At 47.9% G+C, this 22,646-nt stretch overlaps 2 protein-coding genes across 2 annotated transcripts; one reads left to right on the top strand and one right to left on the bottom strand.

Moving 5' to 3' along the window:
- Window positions 1–10,921: 10,921 nt before the first annotated feature.
- Window positions 10,922–18,022, top strand: LOC125529753 (MATE efflux family protein). The gene is made up of 8 exons (XM_087537722.1): window positions 10,922–11,350; window positions 15,886–16,430; window positions 16,516–16,602; window positions 16,688–16,744; window positions 16,849–17,087; window positions 17,261–17,379; window positions 17,506–17,592; window positions 17,711–18,022. Exons 1-8 carry the CDS (start codon window positions 11,108–11,110, stop codon window positions 17,783–17,785), a joined length of 1,452 nt encoding a protein of 483 aa, XP_087393848.1. The 5' UTR covers window positions 10,922–11,107; the 3' UTR covers window positions 17,786–18,022.
- A 141-nt stretch (window positions 18,023–18,163) lies between these two features.
- Window positions 18,164–20,557, bottom strand: LOC147959105 (uncharacterized). The gene has a single exon (XM_087537723.1). It carries the CDS (start codon window positions 19,690–19,692, stop codon window positions 18,343–18,345), a length of 1,350 nt encoding a protein of 449 aa, XP_087393849.1. The 5' UTR covers window positions 19,693–20,557; the 3' UTR covers window positions 18,164–18,342.
- Window positions 20,558–22,646: the final 2,089 nt, after the last annotated feature.

Here is a 22,646-nt window from a genome sequence, read left to right as displayed (position 1 = left end):
TTTCTTGAATGTAAAGTTGAAAGGATCGAAGAGGTCGACTAGAAAGGGAGGAGGAGGGGGGACTAGGAGACTACCAAATTTAATTTCAAGTCCGGATAATATGGACTCGGAAGGATCTGGTAGGATTCAACATAGTCGGATCCGAGTCGAGATAAGGTCCGAGTCGGACAGACCCGACTATGGGACACAACGATAGGTCATCTGTGAGTCTCTAATACAACATAAGTTCTATGTCCTAAGACCTGAGCTGGCACATGTACTCGAGATGGTGACAGGCCTGCTTTGGGCCGACCAAATGCTACTACCTGACTAGGTAGTTGTTGGGGAACGTAGTAATTTCAAAAAAATTCCTACGCACACGCAAGATCATGGTGATGCATAGCAACAAGGGGGAGAGTCTGATCTACATACCCTTGTAGATCGCAACGGAAGCGTTGACACAACGTAGAGGAAGTAGTCGTACGTCTTCTTCTCGATCCGACCGATCTAAGCACCGTTACGCCGGCACCTCCGAGTTCTTAGCACACGTACAGCTCGATGACGATCCCTGGGCTCCGATCCAGCAAAGCTTTGGGGAGGAGTTCCGTCAGCACGATGGCGTGGTGACGATCTTGATGTTCTACCGACGCAGGGCTTCGCCTAAGCACTACAACGATATGATCGAGGTGGAATATGGTGGCAAGGGGCACCGCACACGGCTAAGGAACGATCTCAATGATCAACTTGTGTGTCTAGAGGTGCCCCCTGCCTCCGTATATAAAGGAGCCAAGGGGGAGGGGTGCGGCCAGCCCTATGGAGGCGCAGGAGGAGTCCTACTCCTACCGGGAGTAGGACTCCCCCCCCAATCCTATTCCAACTAGGATTCCCAAGGGGGAAAGAGGGAGAGGGGTGGCCGGCCACCTCTCCTAGTCCTAATAGGACTAGGGGAGGGGGGAGGCGCGCAGCCCTTATGGGCAGCCCTTTCACCTTTCCACTAAGGCCCACTAAGGCACATATGATTCCCGGGGAGGGTGGTTCCGGTAACCTCCCGGTACTCCGGTAAAATCCCGATTTCACCCGGAACACTTCCGATGTCCAAACATAGGCTTCCAATATATCAATCTTTATGTCTCGACCATTTCGAGACTCCTCGTCATGTCCGTGATCACATCCGGGACTCCGAACAACCTTCGGTACATCAAAATGCATAAACTCATAATAACTGTCATTGTAACGTTAAGCGTGCGGACCCTACGGTTCGAGAACAATGTAGACATGACCAAGACACGTCTCCGGTCAATAACCAATAGCGGGACCTGGATGCCCATATTGGCTCCTACATATTCTACGAAGATCTTTATCGGTCAGACCGCATAACAACATACGTTGTTCCCTTTGTCATCGGTATGTTACTTGCCCGAGATTCGATCGTCGGTATCCAATACCTAGTTCAATCTCGTTACCAGCAAGTCTCTTTACTCATTCCGTAATACATCATCTCACAACTAACATATTAGTTGTAATGCTTGCAAGGCTTATGTGATGTGTATTACCGAGAGGGCCCAGAGATACCTCTCCGACAATCGGAGTGACAAATCCTAATCTCGAAATACGCCAACCCAACATCTACCTTTGGAGACACCTGTAATGCTCCTTTATAATCACCCAGTTACGTTGTGACGTTTGGTAGCACCCAAAGTGTTCCTCCGGCAAACGGGAGTTGCATAATCTCATAGTCATAGGAACATGTATAAGTCATGAAGAAAGCAATAGCAACATACTAAACGATCGGGTGCTAAGCTAATGGAATGGGTCATGTCAATCAGATCATTCAACTAATGATGTGACCTCGTTAATCAAATAACAACTCATTGTTCATGGTCAGGAAACATAACCATCTTTGATTAACGAGCTAGTCTAGTAGAGGGATACTAGTGACACTTTGTTTGTCTATGTATTCACACATGTATTATGTTTCTGGTTAATACAATTCTAGCATGAATAATAAACATTTATCATGATTATAAGGAAATAAATAATAACTTTATTATTGCCTCTAGGGCATATTTCCTTCAGTCTCCCACTTGCACTAGAGTCAATAATCTAGATTACACTGTAATGATTCTAACACCCATGGAGCCTTGGTGCTGATCATGTTTTGCTCGTGGAAGAGGCTTAGTCAATGGGTCTGCAACATTCAGATCGTATGTATCTTGCAAATCTCTATGTCTCCCACCTGGACTAGATCCTGGATGGAGTTGAAGCGTCTCTTGATGTGTTTGGTCCTTTTGTGAAATCTGGATTCCGTTGCCAAGGCAATTGCACCAATATTGTCACAAAAGATTTTCATTGGACCCGATGCATTAGGTATGACACCTAGATCGGATATGAACTCCTTCATCCAGACTCCTTCGTTCGCTGCTTCCGAAGCAGCTATGTACTCCGCTTCACATGTAGATCCCGCTACGACGCTTTGTTTAGAACTGCACCAACTGACAGCTCCACCGTTTAATGTAAACACGTATCCGGTTTGCGATTTAGAATCGTCCGGATCAGTGTCAAAGCTTGCATCAACGTAACCTTTTACGGTGAGCTCTTTGTCACCTCCATATACGAGAAACATATCCTTAGTCCTTTTCAGGTATTTCAGGATGTTCTTGACCGCTGTCCAGTGATCCACTCCTGGATTACTTTGGTACCTCCCTGCTAAACTTATAGCAAGGCACACATCAGGTCTGGTACACAGCATTGCCTACATGATAGATCCTATGGCTGATGCATAGGGAACATCTTTCATATTCTCTCTATCTTCTGCAGTGGTCGGGCATTGAGTCTTACTCAACTTCACACCTTGTAACACAGGCAAGAATCCTTTCTTTGCTTGATCCATTTTGAACTTCTTCAAAATTTTGTCAAGGTATGTGCTTTGTGAAAGTCCAATTAAGCGTCTTGATCTATCTCTATAGATCTTAATGCCTAATATGTAAGCAGCTTCACCGAGGTCTTTCATTGAAAAACTTTTATTCAAGTATCCCTTTATGCTATCCGGAAATTCTATATCATTTCCAATCAGCAATATGTCATCCACATATAATATCAGAAATGCTATAGAGCTCCCACTCACTTTCTTGTAAATACAGGCTTCTCCGAAAGTCTGTATAAAACCAAATGCTTTGATCACACTATCAAAACGTTTATTCCAACTCCGAGAGGCTTGCACCAGTCCATAAATGGATCGCTGGAGCTTGCACACTTTGTTAGCTCCCTTTGGATCGACAAAACCTTCCGGTTGCATCATATACAACTCTTCTTCCAGAAATCCATTCAGGAATGCAGTTTTGACATCCATCTGCCAAATTTCATAATCATAAAATGAGGCAATTGCTAACATGATTCGGACGGACTTAAGTATCGCTACGGGTGAGAAGGTCTCATCGTAGTCAATCCCTTGAACTTGCCGAAAACCTTTTGCGACAAGTCGAGCTTTGTAGACAGTAACATTACCATCAGCGTCAGTCTTCTTCTTAAAGATCCATTTATTCTCAATTGCTTGCCGATCATCGGGCAAGTCAACCAAAGTCCATACTTTGTTCTCATACATGGATCCCATCTCAGATTTCATGGCTTCAAGCCACTTTGCGGAATCTGGGCTCACCATCGCTTCTTCATAGCTCGTAGGTTCATCATGATCTAGTAGCATGACTTCCAGAACAGGATTATCGTACCACTCTGGTGCGGATCTTACTCTGGTTGATCTACGAGGTTCAGTAGTATCTTGATCTGAAGTTTCATGATCATTATCATTGGCTTCCTCACTAACTGGTGTAGGTGTCACTGAAACAGTTTTCTGTGATGAATTACTTTCCAGTAAGGGAGCAGGTATAGTTACCTCGTCAAGTTCTACTTTCCTCCCACTCACTTCTTTCGAGAGAAACTCCTTCTCTAGAAAGGATCCATTCTTAGCAACGAATGTCTTGCCTTCGGATCTGTGATAGAAGGTGTACCACACAGTTTCCTTTGGGTATCCTATGAAGACACATTTCTCCGATTTGGGTTCGAGCTTATCAGGTTGAAGCTTTTTCACATAAGCATCGCAGCCCCAAACTTTAAGAAACGACAACTTTGGTTTCTTGCCAAACCACAGTTCATAAGGCATCGTCTCAACGGATTTTGATGGTGCCCTATTTAACGTGAATGCAGCCGTCTCTAGAGCATAACCCCAAAACGATAGCGGTAAATCAGTAAGAGACATCATAGATCGCACCATATCTAGTAAAGTACGATTACGACGTTCGGACACACCATTACGCTGTGGTGTTCCGGGTGGCGTGAGTTGCGAAACTATTCCACAGTTTTTCAAATGTACACCAAACTCGTAACTCAAATTTTTCTCCTCCACGATCAGATCGTAGAAACTTTATTTTCTTGTTACGATGATTTTCAACTTCACTCTGAAATTCTTTGAAATTTTCAAATGTTTCAGACTTATGTTTCATTAAGTAGATATATCCATATCTGCTTAAATCATCTGTGAAGGTGAGAAAATAACGATATCCGCCACGAGCCTCAATATTCATCGGACCACATACATCGGTATGTATGATTTCCAACAAATCTGTTGCTGTCTCCATAGTACCGGAGAACGGTGTTTTAGTCATCTTGCCCATGAGGCACGGTTCGCAAGTACCAAGTGATTCATAATCAAGTGGTTCCAAAAGTCCATCAGTATGGAGTTTCTTCATGCGCTTTACACCGATATGACCTAAACGACAGTGCCACAAATAAGTTGCACTTTCATTATCAACTCTGCATCTTTTGGCTTCAACATTATGAATATGTGTATTACTACTATCGAGATTCAATAAAAATAGACCACTCTTCAAGGGTGCATGACCATAAAAGATATTACTCATATAAATAGAACAACCATTATTCTCTGATTTAAATGAATAACCGTCTCGCATTAAACAAGATCCAGATATAATGTTCATGCTCAACGCTGGCACCAAATAACAATTATTTAGGTCTAATATTAATCCCGAAGGTAGATGTAGAGGTAGCGTGCCAACCGCGATCACATCGACTTTGGAACCGTTTCCCACGCGCATCGTCACCTCGTCCTTTGCCAGTGCCCGCTTATTCTGTAGTCCCTGTTTCGAGTTGCAAATATTAGCAACAGAACCAGTATCAAATACCCAGGTGCTACTTTGAGCTCTAGTAAGGTACACATCAATAACATGTATATCACATATACCTTTGTTCACCTTGCCATCCTTCTTATCCGCCAAATACTTGGGGCAGTTCTGCTTCCAGTGACCAGTCTGCTTGCAGTAGAAGCACTCAGTTTCAGGCTTAGGTCCAGACTTGGGTTTCTTCTCCTGAGCAGCAACTTGCTTGCCGTTCTTCTTGAAGTTCCCCTTCTTCTTCCCTTTGCCCTTTTTCTTGAAACTAGTGGTCTTGTTAACCATCAACACTTGATGCTCCTTCTTGATTTCTACCTCCGCAGCTTTCAGCATTGCGAAGAGCTCAGGAATAGTCTTGTTCATCCCTTGCATATTATAGTTCATCACGAAGCTCTTGTAGCTTGGTGGCAGTGATTGGAGAATTCTGTCAATGACGCAATCATCCAGAAGATTAACTCCCAATTGAATCAAGTGATTATTATACCCAGACATTTTGAGTATATGCTCACTGACAGAACTGTTCTCCTCCATCTTGCAGCTATAGAACTTATTGGAGACTTCATATCTCTCAATCCGGGCATTTGCTTGAAATATTAACTTCAACTCCTGGAACATCTCATATGCTCCATGACGTTCAAAACGTCGTTGAAGTCCCGATTCTAAGCCGTAAAACATGGCACACTGAACTATCGAGTAGTCATCAGCTTTGCTCTGCCAGACGTTCATAACATCTGGTGTTGCTCCAGCAGCAGGCCTGGCACCCAGCGGTGCTTCCAGGACGTAATTCTTCTGAGCAGCAATGAGGATAATCCTCAAGTTACGGACCCAGTCCGTGTAATTGCTACCATCATCTTTCAACTTTGCTTTCTCAAGGAACGCATTAAAATTCAACGGAACAACAGCACGAGCCATCTATCTACAATCAACATAAACAAGCAAGATACTATCAGGGACTAAGTTCATGATGAATTTAAGTTCAATTAATCATATTACTAAAGAACTCCCACTTAGATAGACATCCCTCTAATCTTCTAAGTGATTACGTGATCCAAATCAACTAAACCATAACCGATCATCACGTGAGATGGAGTAGTTTTCAATGGTGAACATCGTTTATGTTGATCATATCTACTATATGATTCACGCTCGACCTTTCGGTCTCCGTGTTCCGAGGCCATATCTGCATATGCTAGGCTCGTCAAGTTTAACCTGAGTATTCTGCTTGTGCAAAACTGGCTTGCACCCGTTGTAGATGGACGTAGAGCTTATCACACCCGATCATCACGTGGTGTCTGGGCACGACGAACTTTGGCAACGGTGCATACTCAGGGAGAACACTTCTTGATAATTTAGTGAGAGATCATCTTATAATGCTACCGTCAATCAAAGCAAGATAAGATGCATAAAAAGATAAACATCACATGCAATCAATTTAAGTGATATGATATGGCCATCATCATCTTGTGCTTGTGATCTCCATCTCCGAAGCACCGTCATGATCACCATCGTCACCGGCGCGACACCTTGATCTCCATCGTAGCATCGTTGTCGTCTCGCCAATCTTATGCTTCCACGACTATCACTACCGTTTAGTAATAAAGTAAAGCATTACATCGCGATTGCATTGCATACAATAAAGCGACAACCATATGGCTCCTGCCAGTTGCCAATAACTCGGTTACAAAACATGATCATCTCATACAATAAAATTCAGCATCATGCCTTGACCATATCACATCACAACATGCCCTGCAAAAACAAGTTAGACGTCCTCTACTTTGTTGTTGCAAGTTTTACGTGGCTGCTACGGGCTTAAGTAAGAACCAATCTCACCTACGCATCAAAACCACAACGATAGTTTGTCAAATAGACTCCGTTTTAACCTTCGCAAGGACCGGGCGTAGCCATACTTGGTTCAACTAAAGTTGGAGAGACAGTCGCCCGCAAGCCACCTGTGTGCAAAGCATGTCGGGGGAACCGGTCTCGCGTAAGCGTACGTGTAAGGTTGGTCTGGGTCATCTCGTCCAACAATACCGCTGAACCAAAGTATGACATGTTGGTAGGCAGTATGACTTGTATCGCCCACAACTCACTTGTGTTCTACTCGTGCAAATAACATCAAACCATAAAAACCTAGGCTCGGATGCCACTGTTGGGGAACGTAGTAATTTCAAAAAATTTCCTACGCACACGCAAGATCATGGTGATGCATAGCAACGAGGGGGAGAGTCTGATCTACATACCCTTGTAGATCGCAACGGAAGTGTTGACACAACGTAGAGGAAGTAGTCGTACGTCTTCTTCCCGATCCGACCGATCTAAGCACCGTTACTCCGCCACCTCCGAGTTCTTAGCACACGTACAGCTCGATGACGATCCCCGGGCTCCGATCCAGCAAAGCTTCGGGGAGGAGTTCCGTCAGCACGACGGCGTGGTGACGATCTTGATGTTCTACCGACGCAGGGCTTCGCCTAAGCACTACAACGATATGATCGAGGTGGAATATGGTGGCAAGGGGCACCGCACACGGCTAAGGAACGATCTCAATGATCAACTTGTGTGTCTAGAGGTGCCCCCTGCCTCCATATATAAAGGAGCCAAGGGGGAGAGGTGCGGCCAGCCCTATGGAGGCGCAGGAGGAGTCCTACTCCTACCGGGAGTAGGACTCCCCCCCCCCCAATCCTATTCCAACTAGGATTCCCAAGGGGGAAGGAGGGAGAGGGGTGGCCGGCCACCTCTCCTAGTCCTAATAGGACTAGGGGAGGGGGAGGCGCGCAGCCCTTATGGGCAGCCCTTTCACCTTTCCACTAAGGCCCACTAAGGCCCATATGATTCCCGGGGGGGGGGGGGGGGTTCCGGTAACCTCCCGGTACTCCGGTAAAATCCCGATTTCACCCGGAACACTTCCGATGTCCAAACATAGGCTTCCAATATATCAATCTTTATGTCTCGACCATTTCGAGACTCCTCGTCATGTCCGTGATCACATCCGGGACTCCGAACAACCTTCGGTACATCAAAATGCATAAACTCATAATAACTGTCATCGTAACGTTAAGCGTGCGGACCCTACAGTTCGAGAACAATGTAGACATGACCGAGACACGTCTCCGGTCAATAACCAATAGCGGGACCTGGATGCCCATATTGGCTCCTACATATTCTACGAAGATCTTTATCGGTCAGACCGCATAACAACATACGTTGTTCCCTTTGTCATCGGTATGTTACTTGCCCGAGATTCGATTGTCGGTATCCAATACCTAGTTCAATCTCGTTACCGGCAAGTCTCTTTACTCGTTCCGTAATACATCATCTCACAACTAACATATTAGTTGTAATGCTTGCAAGGCTTATGTGATGTGTATTACCGAGAGGGCCCAGAGATACCTCTCCGACAATCGGAGTGACAAATCCTAATCTCGAAATACGCCAACCCAACATCTACCTTTGGAGACACCTGTAATGCTCCTTTATAATCACCCAGTTACGTTGTGACGTTTGGTAGCACCCAAAGTGTTCCTCCGGCAAACGGGAGTTGCATAATCTCATAGTCATAGGAACATGTATAAGTCATGAAGAAAGCAATAGCAACATACTAAACGATCGGGTGCTAAGCTAATTGAATGGGTCATGTCAATCAGATCATTCAACTAATGATGTGACCTCGTTAATCAAATAACAACTCATTGTTCATGGTCAGGAAACATAACCATCTTTGATTAACGAGCTAGTCTAGTAGAGGCATACTAGTGACACTTTGTTTGTCTATGTATTCACACATGTATTATGTTTCCGGTTAATACAATTCTAGCATGAATAATAAACATTTATCATGATTATAAGGAAATAAATAATAACTTTATTATTGCCTCTAGGGCATATTTCCTTCAGTAGTTACAAAGGTAGGTTTCGGACTTGTCCAGTCCCATGATGTGAGACATGGTCGAGCAAGATGGGATTTGCCACTTCGATCAGGAGAGATATACTCTGGAACCCTCGTGTGCCAGATAAGCATGGCCATGCAACAAGGATTATGAGATAATCCGTTGTGTGGTCGACATCACTTGAACGAGAAAGAGGTCGGGCTAGCACTAGGATGACATATTCGCCTTGAGCCCGACAACATATATCGTGTGGCAAATGGAATAGAAGTGTGACATGGTGTACAGGTTCGCCAACCGGCTTCATTGTCTACTAGGTGGTCGACACGCCTTGCTAGAGGCCACTACCAGCCGGGTAGGTCAGAGGTGATCATACTCGGACTCGGATCCAGGCTGAATAGAATTTGATATTTAAGATCCGTGCGAGGCCCAACTGTTGAGCCCGCGACGGGTGCCTATATGTAGTGCAAGTAGCCACCTCCACTCGCTGCAGACTGTGTGATCGGACCTAGTAGTCCACCGCACAATGTTCCTCCTGCACGCGTGAATACCGTCAGAGGTGGTGCACTTGCGTCACTCCAGCGAACCTATACATGAGATCGGACGATCGACTGTTCGAGGGAGATCGAACGAGGAGGAGACGACTCTGGACATGATGTTCCAACTCTACTTTCGCTGCACGGCACTGCGCGTCTAATGGTAACGATACGTGATCCATTACCGTTGCATGTTCCTAGTTGTTCTGCGTGTAGGAAATTTTTATTTTGCAGCCGATGCACCTAACATAGATCCCAACAGTCAAGACTTTAGATAGTGAGGTGCCTACTACTATGTATGTTAGGGCTTCATGTCTTTGTCTATATGGGTGTCATTAATTTAACGCCAGGCCGTAGGCCTCTTATCTAAAAAAGATGTAATTCTTGTAACCATTGTTCAATAAAAGTGTAGCTACCTTATGAAAAAGAGCCATTTATATCAAACATGTTTCTTTAACATAGTACAGACGCAAACACTCATACATATGCGTATACACTCGTTTGCCTCATCGTCGACGGAGATGTCTCCTCCCATTGAAAACGTATCGCCAAAAATTGTAAAATAAATTCAAAAATAATGCAAACATTAGGACTTAAAACCGGCTAAAAATACCACTGTCCCTCTATTCGTTTGCGTGAATGATTTGCTCGTAGCGAACCTAAGTTCGATCTGCGACCTGCTCAGATCGAACGTGCTCAGATCGAACGTTCCAACATATGGAGGTCCTTGTTTTTTCTGATGGCACATGCTTGTAGCCGCTGGTTTTAATGCACATGCTGTCATGTACGTACAGAGCATGATTGGAGGCGTGTCAGTATGTCACCATCCGTCCGGGGCCGAGGGGTATTCCTGGCCATTCATATCGAACGTGTTTTTTAAACACAATACAGACGCAAGCATTCATACATATGAATACACTCATCCATCACATTGTCGATGAAAACGTCTCCTTTCACTAAAAACATATTGTCAGAAATCTTAAAATAAAACAAAAATAATACGAGCATCAAAACTTTAATCCTGATAGACTGAAGATACCACTATCTCTCTATTCGTTTACATGGATGATTTGCTCGTAGCGAACCTAAGTTCGATCCGGGACCTGCTCAGATCGAACATTCCTAGAAATCGAGGTCCTTGTTTTTTCTGATGGCACATGCTTGTAGCTGCTGGTTTTATTGCACACGTTGTCCTGTACGTTCAGAGCATGATTGAAGGCGTGTCAGTATGTCACGATCCGTCTGGGGCCGAGGGGTATTCCTGGCCACTCGAGGAAAATCTTGAAGAGTTTCAGTCGTAGCTGCTCACCAAAAGCGATGCTCTGAAATAATTGAGTCAGACACTTCGTCCTTGTGTTTGTTTGTTTTTGCTTCGTCAACATTTGCTCTCTGCCGCAGCCCGCCTGTGTTCAATTTCTCCACTTAATCACACGCACTCTCCCTCTTCATCGGCCTCTTCTTCTCTTCCTCCCCTCTCACGGCAGAGAGCGAGAGCGTGAGGGGGAGCTGCTGGTGCTCGACCGGCATGGCGAAGGGAGGCGTGGAGGAAGCCCTCCTGCTCGCGAGCCGCGACGAGGGCCTGGGGCTGGGGGTGCGCGACGAGGTGAAGAAGCAGCTGTGGCTGGCCGGGCCGCTCATCGCCGGCGCGCTGCTGCAGAACCTCATCCAGATGATCTCGGTCATGTACGTCGGCCACCTCGGCGAGCTCGCCCTCGCCGGCGCCTCCATGGCCAGCTCCTTCGCCACCGTCACCGGCTTCAGCCTCCTGGTACGCGCGCTCACACCACCCACAGCTTGCAGTCACTCCGCTCCACTCGGAGCATCACACTACTGTACGTATACGTAAGCTCAAGGCGGCTGCGCCTGGAGGATGGAATTTCGTCCGGGTTCCAAACCTCCGGCACTGCGTGTTGATACTCCTGCAAGGAGAGACCATCAGCCGGGTATACCACAACGCCGGTGATCCTGGTCTAGCTCCTCAAATCAAAGCCATTGTTCAAGTGTGACTCTTCTATAGAAAATGTCAGTGTCTATAGGCTACTATGATGGTGGCCTGGTCTATGCGCGTTGCTGTCCACCGTTTCATCTCTCTCCTGTGGCTTTTAGGACTTTGCTCTGCTTTGGGCGACCGCACAGGTCAGTCATTCTCCAATATTAGATCATTCAGTTGCTGTCTAAACGAGAACCAGTCGAGGCCATTTTGAAAACATCATGGTGTTTTACTGTTATATTACTGATGGCAGATGCATCGACGTGGTGCACGCGCGTATCTGTCGTCTGACCAAAGGTTTTCTTTCCAAGGCGAGCAAATCTCGGTTCCTCCACCAACCAGGGACACACACTATAATATAACACGCAGACTGCGAGATGCAACCAAAATATATACCAAATACTCAATTGGAAAGGCACTAAAGAACCAAATGAGTCGTTGTGCGTCTAAGTCGAGTGAGATTTTGCCATGTCCATCTCGTTTTAATAAAAAAAAAAGGAATTTCAGTTATACGAAAAATATACTTATCAAAACCAGCCTGTCTATATAGTAATATGTGTCTCATTTATATCATAAAATCATAGTACAAGCCATGCATAAACCGACATAGCAAAACTGAAAAGACATCAAAACGCTAGCCTTTGCACGAAAAAACAACGGTCAAAAGTAAAATTACAATCAAGACCAAATAAACTTCTGAACTTAACACCAACGCCCATCACATGCCTCTGAGACCACCATAGCTGCCATCAAAGAAAAAAATGACGGGCCATCTTCATACCCAAGCTCGAAGCGGCTTCATCGCTGATACACAGCTTTGCGAATCTTCAAGCTGGCTCACCAAAAGCAAACCATTACCGTAGAACGAATCAGACCAGGGCAACACTCCGGACACGCCATCGAACTTTAGATCTGACACCCCCACACGACTAAAACGCCGGAGGAGAAAACCACACCTACCATCCACGAACTACGAACACAACACACGATCCATCATCTTCTAGATGCCGCCGATGCTGCCTACAATCTGCATCCGTTCCTGGACTACCTTCCAAGCTCCGGGACGGCGCTGGAGCAAACGCCGTCACAACGACGGAGTCCGAGAACACATGTCCACCATGAGAATGTCGCCGCCGCCATCCCATCCTTACTTGAATAGACCGATTTTCAAATCCATCCCCAACCATAGGACCGATCACCTCATCGGAGTAGGATCTGAAGAAAATTTATTCAACATCACCATCGCCGTCGCCGAAGCAAGACGATGAACGATCTAAAAATCTAAACTACGAAAGTAAAAAACGATCCACATCCGTGGATATCTACATATTTTTTATCGCCTGATCTGCCCCACGTGCTCCAGGTGGGAACACCAAATCGGAGGCGCAAAGTTCAAATGATGGCCCATGAAGACGCATTTCGCTTAAATTGGCCCGAGCGATACAGTCCGTTTGATAGCCTATGTTGCACCGGATTCTTAGCCTCCATGAACCTTAGAGCAACTTCAACAGGCCAATTTAAATGGATGATATTTTTGTTTGTTTTTTGTTTGTTTGGGTTGACCGTCTGTCTACCATCCGTCCTCTTTTAGTTTTGGATCGGCAGTGCGTCTAATGGGCCGACCCATTTCATGACCGCGCGTGTTTTAGATTATGACGTCGTCCTGGTTTTGGCGCCCCAACGCACGGAAAAGGTTCACGCGCATGGGGTAAGCGGCCTAGCGCGCGCTGGTTTTGGCGCTTCAGCGTGTGGGAAAGGTTCGCGCGCGCGGCGGCCGGCGCTCGTTATAAAAAAGGTGCTCCCTTCACACTCTGTTCGCCGCCCACTCTCGCCCTCGCCGCCGCTGCGCCACCATGTCGATCTGCCGCCTGGGCGCTTCAGATTTTCGCGGAGTCCGCGAGCGCCGCTCCGGCGCGTTCTCCTTCGAGATCTGGTTTCACGAGAAGCGTCTCATCCTCGGCACCTTCGACACCGCAGAGGAGGCGGCCCGCGCGCACGACGCGGCGGCGTGGCGTCTCCTGAGACCTCGTCGGGATATGAATTTTCTCAACATGTCGAGCCAGCGGACACAGGATCTGACGCCTCTCCCGCGGCTTTTCACCGACGAGGATCGTCGTGCCCACCGGAGGCGGCAGCGTCGCCTCACCATCGCGGAGAAGGACATGGAAGCCTTGGTGGTGTGACGCGTAGGCTTCCGGCAGGACATCGTCGACGAGCGCCAATTCTACAAATAAAGGAGGTTGGAGAGGGACGCGAGGAGGAGGGAGCGAGCCGCCTATCGGGAGGACAAGCGTTTGCGGAAGCAGGCAGCTCAATTGAAACTGAAGCTACGAGAAACGGCGGGTTGGGACTTTGAAGACGAGGCGTATGCTAAAGCCTACATTCAGACGTTGGAGGAGGACATTACCGAGTCGGAGTCAGAAATCGACGAGTAGTGGTCTTTTCTTTTTATCTATGTATGCTAGAATTATCTATGTATCCATTTTTATCTTAAAAAATGACCGGCGGCGTCGGCGACGTAGCAGGCGGGCGAGGATGTGAATTCAATATGCCACCGACCAGCGGACCCGATGAAAAAAGAGGACGAACGCGTGCGTTCGTCTTGTGCTCGCCACGCAAATTAAGCTTAAAAATAGACCAAAAATGAATCGACCGGCGGACGAAAGCGGATACACGTCCGTTTGGATCAGCGCGTTGGATCGATTTTTTTGTCCGTACCGATCTAAACAAACAACCGCAAACGAAATAAGTCGCCCCATTAGAATTGCTCTTAAAGCATCATCAGGCCAGGGTATGCAGAAAAGCCCGAATCGAGCCACATTAGAGCGATGCAATAGAGCTGACGCGCTGGTTCTCGTGGTGCAGTTATGTGCGAGCTCATACAAGCTTACGTAGACCTGTACGGCTGTACTTGAGTTTTTTTTTTAGAACTGCTGTACTTGAGTTTGCACGCTGCTATAATCTCCTCCTTTAATCTCTTTTACCTAACCCTTCTAATCTATAAAAAGTGCATTGATTCGAAATAAGCTCTACATGAAAAATGCACTTCGATGTTGTAGTTCCATTCAGACGATCAGTTCAATTTCATGGACTGTAAATTTTAATTTTGTGCTAATGTTTGAAGTTTTTTGGAATTTTTTTGGTAAAATCTTCACACACACACACATATGCACGTGGTCGGCCGTATAATTTTTTTTTTCGCCACTAGCTTCATCTTACTGTTTCACACGACTTTCACGTTGCACATTTTCTGTTTTGATGACAGTAGGCGAATAGATCTACATCTTCCTAGTGGAGTGCACAAGCACAAATGCAAATGCGTGATCTGTTTCAATGACACTCTCTTAATCTCCTTCACTTAATTCCTTTTAATCTACACTACGATACTTCGATTCGAGATAAGTTGTACTCTAAAAAGATGCACGCGTCGACATTGTGATTTCATTCAAATGATCAATTTGGAGTTTCGTTGACCGTAAATGTTCATGTTTGAAGTTATTTTGAATGAATTTTGTCAAACACATCGCGCACGGTTGACTGTTTAAAATTTCTTTGGACTAGTTGTTTCATCCCACGGTTTCACACAGTTTTCAGGTTATACGTTTTCTGTTCGGCGGTTGTAGACGAGTATGTGTATCTCCCTATTGCACCGTACCAAGGTGTTCATCTGATGGTTTAGATGAAATTCAATGACTTTTTTCTGTTCTCACTGATCATCGTCAATCTTGTCGCATGGACGTCATGTTGTGCCTTGAGCCACCATCGGTGTCTTCCTCTTGGCCTTCTCACCAGCGGACTACTACACTGACGCCGCCATCACGTGCATTGTACTTCTCCTCTTTGTACTCTGCCTCGGCATCCTCCTTCATGTCCCTCCTCACGGACTTCTCTGTGGTAACGGTGCTAGCAACTGGTTCGTCGCGCTGCCAACGGTATCATTTGTGACTATCTGCTTGTCGCGTCGATCGTGGCACCGCGGCCACCATCCACCCTAGTCGTTGAGGCACTATATTGTAACTCTTTGTGTCATGTGTGGTTGTTATGTTAACTCTTAATCGGGTCCAGTGTATGCAACCAAACGTCGTGTAGTGCATCAGTCCAGGTCAACGCAGACCACCAAACGACGTGAAAAAAAATTCTTCCCTAATGCAACCAGCCTATATGCACCCTATCAAACTATGTGAGAACATGATTTTTACACTGTATTTATCTAGCCAGACACAACGGAGTCAAAAAATGGTGCAGCTTCTATCTTGCGAGTCATGTAGGTAGGCCCTCACATTAATTATTGTATTTTACACCTCCTTGGTCAGCTCGGAATGGCGAGTGCGCTGGACACCCTGTGCGGCCAAGCATACGGAGCCAGGCAGTACCACCTCCTCGGCGTCTACAAGCAGCGGGCAATGGTGATACTCACCCTCGTCAGCATCCCGCTCGCCGTGGTGTGGTTCTACACCGGCGAGATCCTGCTCCTGTTCGGCCAAGACCCCGACATCGCGGCGGAGGCCGGCACCTACGCCCGGTGGATGATCCCGGCGATCTTCGCCTACGGGCTGCTGCAGTGCCACGTCCGGTTCCTGCAGACGCAGAACATCGTGTTCCCCGTGATGGCGAGCGCCGGCGCCGCCGCGGCGTTCCACCTCCTCGTCTGCTGGCTGCTCGTGTACGTCGCCGGGATGGGCAGCAAGGGCGCCGCGCTCAGCAACGCCATCTCCTACTGGGTCTACGTGATCGTGCTGGCGGTGTACGTGAGGGTGTCGAGCTCCTGCAAGGAGACGTGGACGGGGTTCTCCGCGGAGGCCTTCCGCGACGTGCTCAGCTTCTTCCGGCTCGCCGTCCCGTCCGCCCTCATGGTCTGGTGAGCCTGCTGCTATTTGCTCTTCCTGAATAAGTAGTTTCAACTTATGACGACGACGACGATGATGATGATGATGCAATTGCAGCTTGGAGATGTGGTCGTTCGAGCTCATAGTGCTCCTCTCAGGCCTTCTTCCCAATCCAAAGCTGGAGACTTCGGTGCTGTCCATCAGGTACTTAATGGCAGGCCGAAGTTACCACGTGTTACACTGGTTTTTTCGGCTGATGAAAAACATGTGCATTGTTCGTTCTTGGCAGCCTCAACACCGCTGCCTTTGTATGGATGATCCCCTTTGGCCTCGGCTCGGCCATAAGGTAAAACTAGGCCTAAATCCTCCTACATTAGGGTCCTTGATTATCCTAGGACTTGTGCTGCAGATGTTCATCATATCGATCTGCACCTCTTATTGATCATGCAGCACCCGTGTCTCGAACGAGCTCGGCGCGGGGCGCCCCGACGCTGCCTGCCTCGCGGTGCGTGTCGTCGTCTTCTTGGCCGTGGCGGAAGGACTGATCATGGGGTTGGTGCTGATCTGCATCAGATACGTGTGGGGGCATGCCTACAGCGACGTGGAGGAGGTTGTGACTTACGTTGCCTGGATGATGCTCATCATCTCGGTCTCCAACTTCTTCGACGGAATTCAGTGCGTCCTTTCAGGTACAGACTGTCAACATCTTTTTTGCCGCAGAACGAGCGCAAAACTTCTATCACTGTGGGTCTAGTTCATTACTACTTAGATGGTATTCAGGCAGAGATAGAAATCGAAACTGTGTTTGAACTTTGAAGCAGAGATAAGAATGTTCTCTTGTGATGTGCAACGCACTATGCAGGGGTGGCTAGAGGCTGTGGATGGCAGAAGATTGGTGCTTGGATCAATCTTGGCGCCTACTATATCGTCGGCATCCCCTCGGCCTACCTCATAGCCTTCGTCTTCCAAGTCGGCGGGACGGTACATCTTGTCCCCCTCAAATGATCAAAAATTTCCCTTTTGCTGCCCTGAATTTGCGGTGAGTGCCTATGTGCCAGTGGTTTTTGAGGTACTGATGCTGTGGGTTTTATCGGTGAACACGAACAGGGACTTTGGCTGGGCATCATCTGTGGCCTGATGGTGCAAGTCCTGCTGCTCATGGCCATCACGATATGCACAGACTGGGATAGAGAGGTATACATGCAGAGATGGATGAATGCTTAGCAGAGATATCAAATTTGATATGACTGAATCTAATTATGAGCCATATATCATATGCTGGTAGACTGAAACTCTGAATTTTCTTTTTCAGGCGGATAAGGCAAAGGACAGGGTATTCAGTTCTTCTCTCCCAACAGATTTCGCAACTGAAGACAATGCAATCTAGAGTTCTAGACTACTAAGCGAACAAGCTAGGAAACGAAGATGACGCAATTCCATCCAGGCTACTGGACTACACAAACTAGGCTTCATGTGCTATTCCATGCAGCCTTCATATCGAGGATCACTATATCAGAAGTAGTGTTCTTCACCTGAAGTGTGTGAACGTTTGTTCATGTCTACAGCTTGGTATAGGACAAGAAAAACGTCTCTATATCAGAAACATGGGGGAGCGGTCTCATGATGAACCTGTCTCCAGCTACTACTACTATTGCATCGACAACCAGAACCAAACTCACCACAAAATTTAACATAATAAATCGGACTGAGCAGTAGAACTAATAATTGAAAAACATTCAGGATAAGTTACCATCAAGTCAGATCCACCATTGTGCACTACAGTTTAATGGATTGCAGTTCGAAGAGACACGGAATAATTTCCCAAAACCTACGATTGTGCGCAACCATTGTCTGGATGAGGTCTCAAGAGTCATTCACCAACTGCGAATGACTTAATGAAGATTCCGATTTCTGGATTTTGCGACTCTGGTATCTTGGGTCCCATCAGCCCTCATCAGCCCTCGTCCTTTTCTTTGACGGTGCATCATCCCAAATCCTTGAAGAGACTTCCTGTGATCTGCCATGGTGTGGTGAAGCATTTGCTCTGAACCAGAGCACCGCCCTATTTGCCCAAACGTTTGAGTTTTTCCATATAAACTCAGCCTTCCTCGTCCGTGCAATCACCATCATATCTTGATTTTCACTTATTCCAAGCTTCTTGCAAATAATGGCCAGGCAACATAGAAGAAGATTGCACTTGTCGGATTTAAGAAGAGGAAAATACTCGGTGCCATATAACCGTGCATATTTCCATGTCTCTCTTGAATTCTCCACAGATGGATTGACAACATAGGTTCTGCAGACTCTGCACAGTGAGATGAGAGTGTTCTTCGTCATCTGATGCCAAAGACATGCTCCTAGCTGAATGAGTGATGCATGTAGTCCAAAGCAAGCACGCAGGTATAAGTTTACAACATGTAGTCCTGTAAAAGCCAAGTCCTGCTCATAAAGCATCTGACACATTCTCTTTGCATCTCCGAGGCCCTTGAACTCATACAAGAAAGGGGCCAAGGTGTTCCTGTAGGCCGACTTTGTGTCATATACAAGTTTTAGGGCCTCAATGCATTTCTTATCTGGCTTAAACCCGGTAAGCGGAAAGTCAATGTTATAAAATCTGTAGAACATATGTGGAATGTGCTTAGCAACTGCAGTCATGTAGTTCTCAGGTGACTTACTGAACAAGCGGAGTGTACTGGCCGATATGTATGCACATGCAGCAACATACTGATCATCTTCAATGCCCTCTGGCCTGACATATGGGTCTGTATGAGTGCGACTTCTCCCAAACGGTCTTGTTGTCAAAGTATTCATGTCTATGTCAGCCGCAGCTGCACACGGGTTTTTAACAGGAAATACATGAGACACCATATCAAATTGTCTCATGTTCCAGGCTAACAACATGATATTTGCAGCCCTTCTCTCTGTCATTTTATGGGTTAATCCAGTAAGTACATCCTTACAGAGCTTCAATAAGTTGCACCCATTTAACCTGCGTAGATGTATGCTCGGGAGATCTGTCAGATAACTGTCTCTCCAAGCCTTTTCTCTGACTCCTCCTGGGTTCAGGGTCATGTCATTATCCTCCGTTAGCTCATCTCTCATAACAAGTGGAAAATTTGGGACAAACTTCTTATCAGGATATTCTGGAAGAGTGACATCAAATGTGGAAGCGCTCCTTGGTTGAAGTGTGGCAATGGCCGAGCGGTTTATTACAGCAGCTCGAATCATTTCTTCCTCATGAGCTTCAGGTGAACCTTTGTTTGAGATCGGCCTCACAACCTCCTGATTTAACATAAGAAAACAAAGTAATAAAGCTTTGAGCAAATAATAATCTCATAAAGGCAAATTATTTGTTGAAATACGCACATAGTAACCACCCTCCAAAGTTAGCAATAGATGTTAGCCTTCTATATTATGTTAAAAATAAGTGGAGTATTACTTAGTAAAGGCCCCACATATCATTAGGCAACTCAATTACTTTTATTTGGAGGAAAGGTCAAAATGTCAACAAAAGTGTACATGAACATGGCTTTGCAGTACTTCATAGCCTTGAAAGTCAAAAGTGAAGAATATAAATTTTATGGGAAAACTAAGAATGGCTCATCGTGGGCTAGGACTCAACTAAACATGGTGTCAACAATGAATCACCATTGGGGTAAAAGTAGAACATCAAGTTTACTTAACTCCCACCCTATAGCAGAAATTAGCTTTTAGGCACCGAGACAAAAATAAATTTTTCAATGTTTTCTCGTCATGAATAAAAACAAACAAGAAACTGCTAAACCTGACAACCAGCTGGACTTAATGGCTTGGGGGCATATTAATATAAATGACGATGATGACATGGAAAGCATATCTTTGAAAAGCCGATGGCGTTAAAGGAATTAGCACTTATCCAGTGGCGGTTCATGTAATCAGTGGTTACTCATGGAAAGTTCTGACTTACTTTGTCATGATAGATTTCAAGCATCAACAGAACTGTTATGGCTGGGCCGGTTTAGCTAGGCCCACCGGGCAATCTTAGTCCACAAGTTATCTTAGGTTAATTCTTATGCAAATTATCTAGGTTATAAATATAGGTTGTAAGACTCTTTTTGGAATTAAGCAATAAGAATATTATTATCCCTATTGCCCGGCTCCCAGAGGAGCCGAAACCCTAGCCGCCTCTAACCCTAGCCGTCGCCGCTCATCGCCCCGTCCCGTTCCATCCTTCCCCTACAACCTTCGGAGCAGGTCCGGTAGGACCCCTGATTCTACCAATTTGGTATCCAGAGACCCGGGTTCGATCATGTCGTCATCAACACCCACGCCACCGCTGCCCATCATCACCACCGCCCCGATGACCACTGTCGGGTCCCCAACGCCACGGCCCCGATCACCTCCGCGCCGCAGGCCCCCGTCACTTCCACGCCGCCGACAACCTCCGTCTTCACGCCGGAGGAGATGACCAGCACCCTGCGGGACCTCGTGACGGCCGTCCAGGGCATCTCCCTGTACTTGGCCGGCCCGCACACTACCCCGCCGGCTGCGGCCCCCACCTACAGCCACCCGGCGACGCACTGGCCGATCGAGAACACGTCGGGCCCGAGCGGGACGCCCCTGCTGCCGTTCCAGGCGGGCTACACCGGCGGGCCCCCGCCGCTGCTGCACCTGCCCTGGTACTCGGTACCCGCGGCGATTGCCGGGGCCCATCCGTCGCTCCAGCCGCCGCACGTCTGCCGGGGTTTCTGATCCACGGACACCTATGGGACCGGCGGACCGGGTCCCTTTTGGTTCGGCGGGGGGCGGAGGTTGCGCAAAGAGCAGATCGAGGCGAAACACGCAGGCGGTTGGTCGTGCGAAGGGCAAATCGAGGCGAAGCACGTGAGCGATTTACCCAGGTTCGGGCCGCACGGATGCGTAAAACCCTACTCCTGCTCTGTGGTTTGGTATTGATTTCTAGCTCGGGAGCGTGGAGTGCTACAGTACACACCGGCGGCTAGCAAGATCGAGCGTGAGTGTTCGAAGTGGCTCTCCCCCCCTCTTCGTTGCACTCGGGTCTCCTTTTATATGCTCAAGGGGTTACCGACATAGCAACGGAGGTAAAGGGCAAAAATGGAAAAGGTGCCGAGGATAGGCACAGCTAGATGCTGTAGTAGGCACAGCTATCCGCTACAGTGTTATCGAACCTAACCCTGACGGCAGGGGACAAGGGCATTAAATGCCCGTCTGTGTCGCCTAAACAGTACCGAGAGGGACCGCTAGCGACGCCACCGTTTGCCACGATGGTTATCTTGCCAGCGCCTGCTCGCCACCACGCGCCCCTAGCTGCACGGCCTCCCGCCACGTGTGCTCGGGAGAGCGACACGTGGGCGGGTGTGCTGGAGCGTGGGCTCGGAGAGGCGGTTCGCCGCGGCCAGCGCCTTGCCGCGTTCGTCATCTTGTCGCGCCCGGGAGCTTGTCGCTCGCCGGGTCTTGCCGGGGCGCGTAGCGCGCCGTGGCGAGCCCCGGCAAGAGGAGCTTGCCGGGAAGGCTATCAAAGGCACCTCGAGACCCCGGCAAGAGGAGCTTGTCGGGAAGTAGCCGCGGAGGGTCTTGGCGGTCACCCGGCAAGCCTTGCCGCGGGGATGCTGCGACTGCCCGTGCACAAGTTTGGGATACTAGGGTACCCCTACTCTAGTACACCGACACCGCCCCAGCGCCGTCCTAGCCGCAGTGGCCCACGCCCGTTCTCATGGCGCCACCCGCGCCTCCCACGCCCGCCCCAGCGCCGTGGCGATTTCCTTGAAATGCCTCGAGTGGACTTCCCGGCAAGCTCCTCTTGTCGGGGTCTCGAGGTGCCTTTGATAGCCTTCCCGGCAAGCTCCTCTTGCCGGGGCCTTGGTTTGCTTTCCCGGCAAGCTCCTCCTGCCGGGGCCTTGTTTTGAGTACTTTGTTCTTGAATGGTCTTTGAAGTAGCCGCGGAGGGTCTTGGCGGTCACCCGGCAAGCCTTGCCGCGGGGGTGCTGCGACTGCCCGTGCACAAGTTCGGGATACTAGGGTACCCCTACTCTAGTACACCGACAGGAGCCCCCGGGCCTGGGCCAGACACGGTGCCGAGCGCTGTTGGGCCAGGCCCAAAATAGTGCACGGGCACGCGCGGCCTAGGTCACGCCGCATATCGCCGAACGGCACGCGTCAAACGCAGCGTCGTGGGCGACGTGGGCGGCGTGCGTGGGGCTAAGCCCCGCGAGCCTACGTCAGGCCATGATGAAGGGGTTCACGCCCTC

The sequence above is a fragment of the Triticum urartu genome, chromosome 7A (genome assembly GCF_056163025.1).
Source record: "Triticum urartu cultivar PI428250 chromosome 7A, HENAU_Tu73, whole genome shotgun sequence".
Taxonomy (NCBI): domain Eukaryota; kingdom Viridiplantae; phylum Streptophyta; class Magnoliopsida; order Poales; family Poaceae; genus Triticum; species Triticum urartu.
Note: the sequence above shows the minus strand (reverse complement) of the source record. Positions and strands in the feature narration are given on the sequence as shown.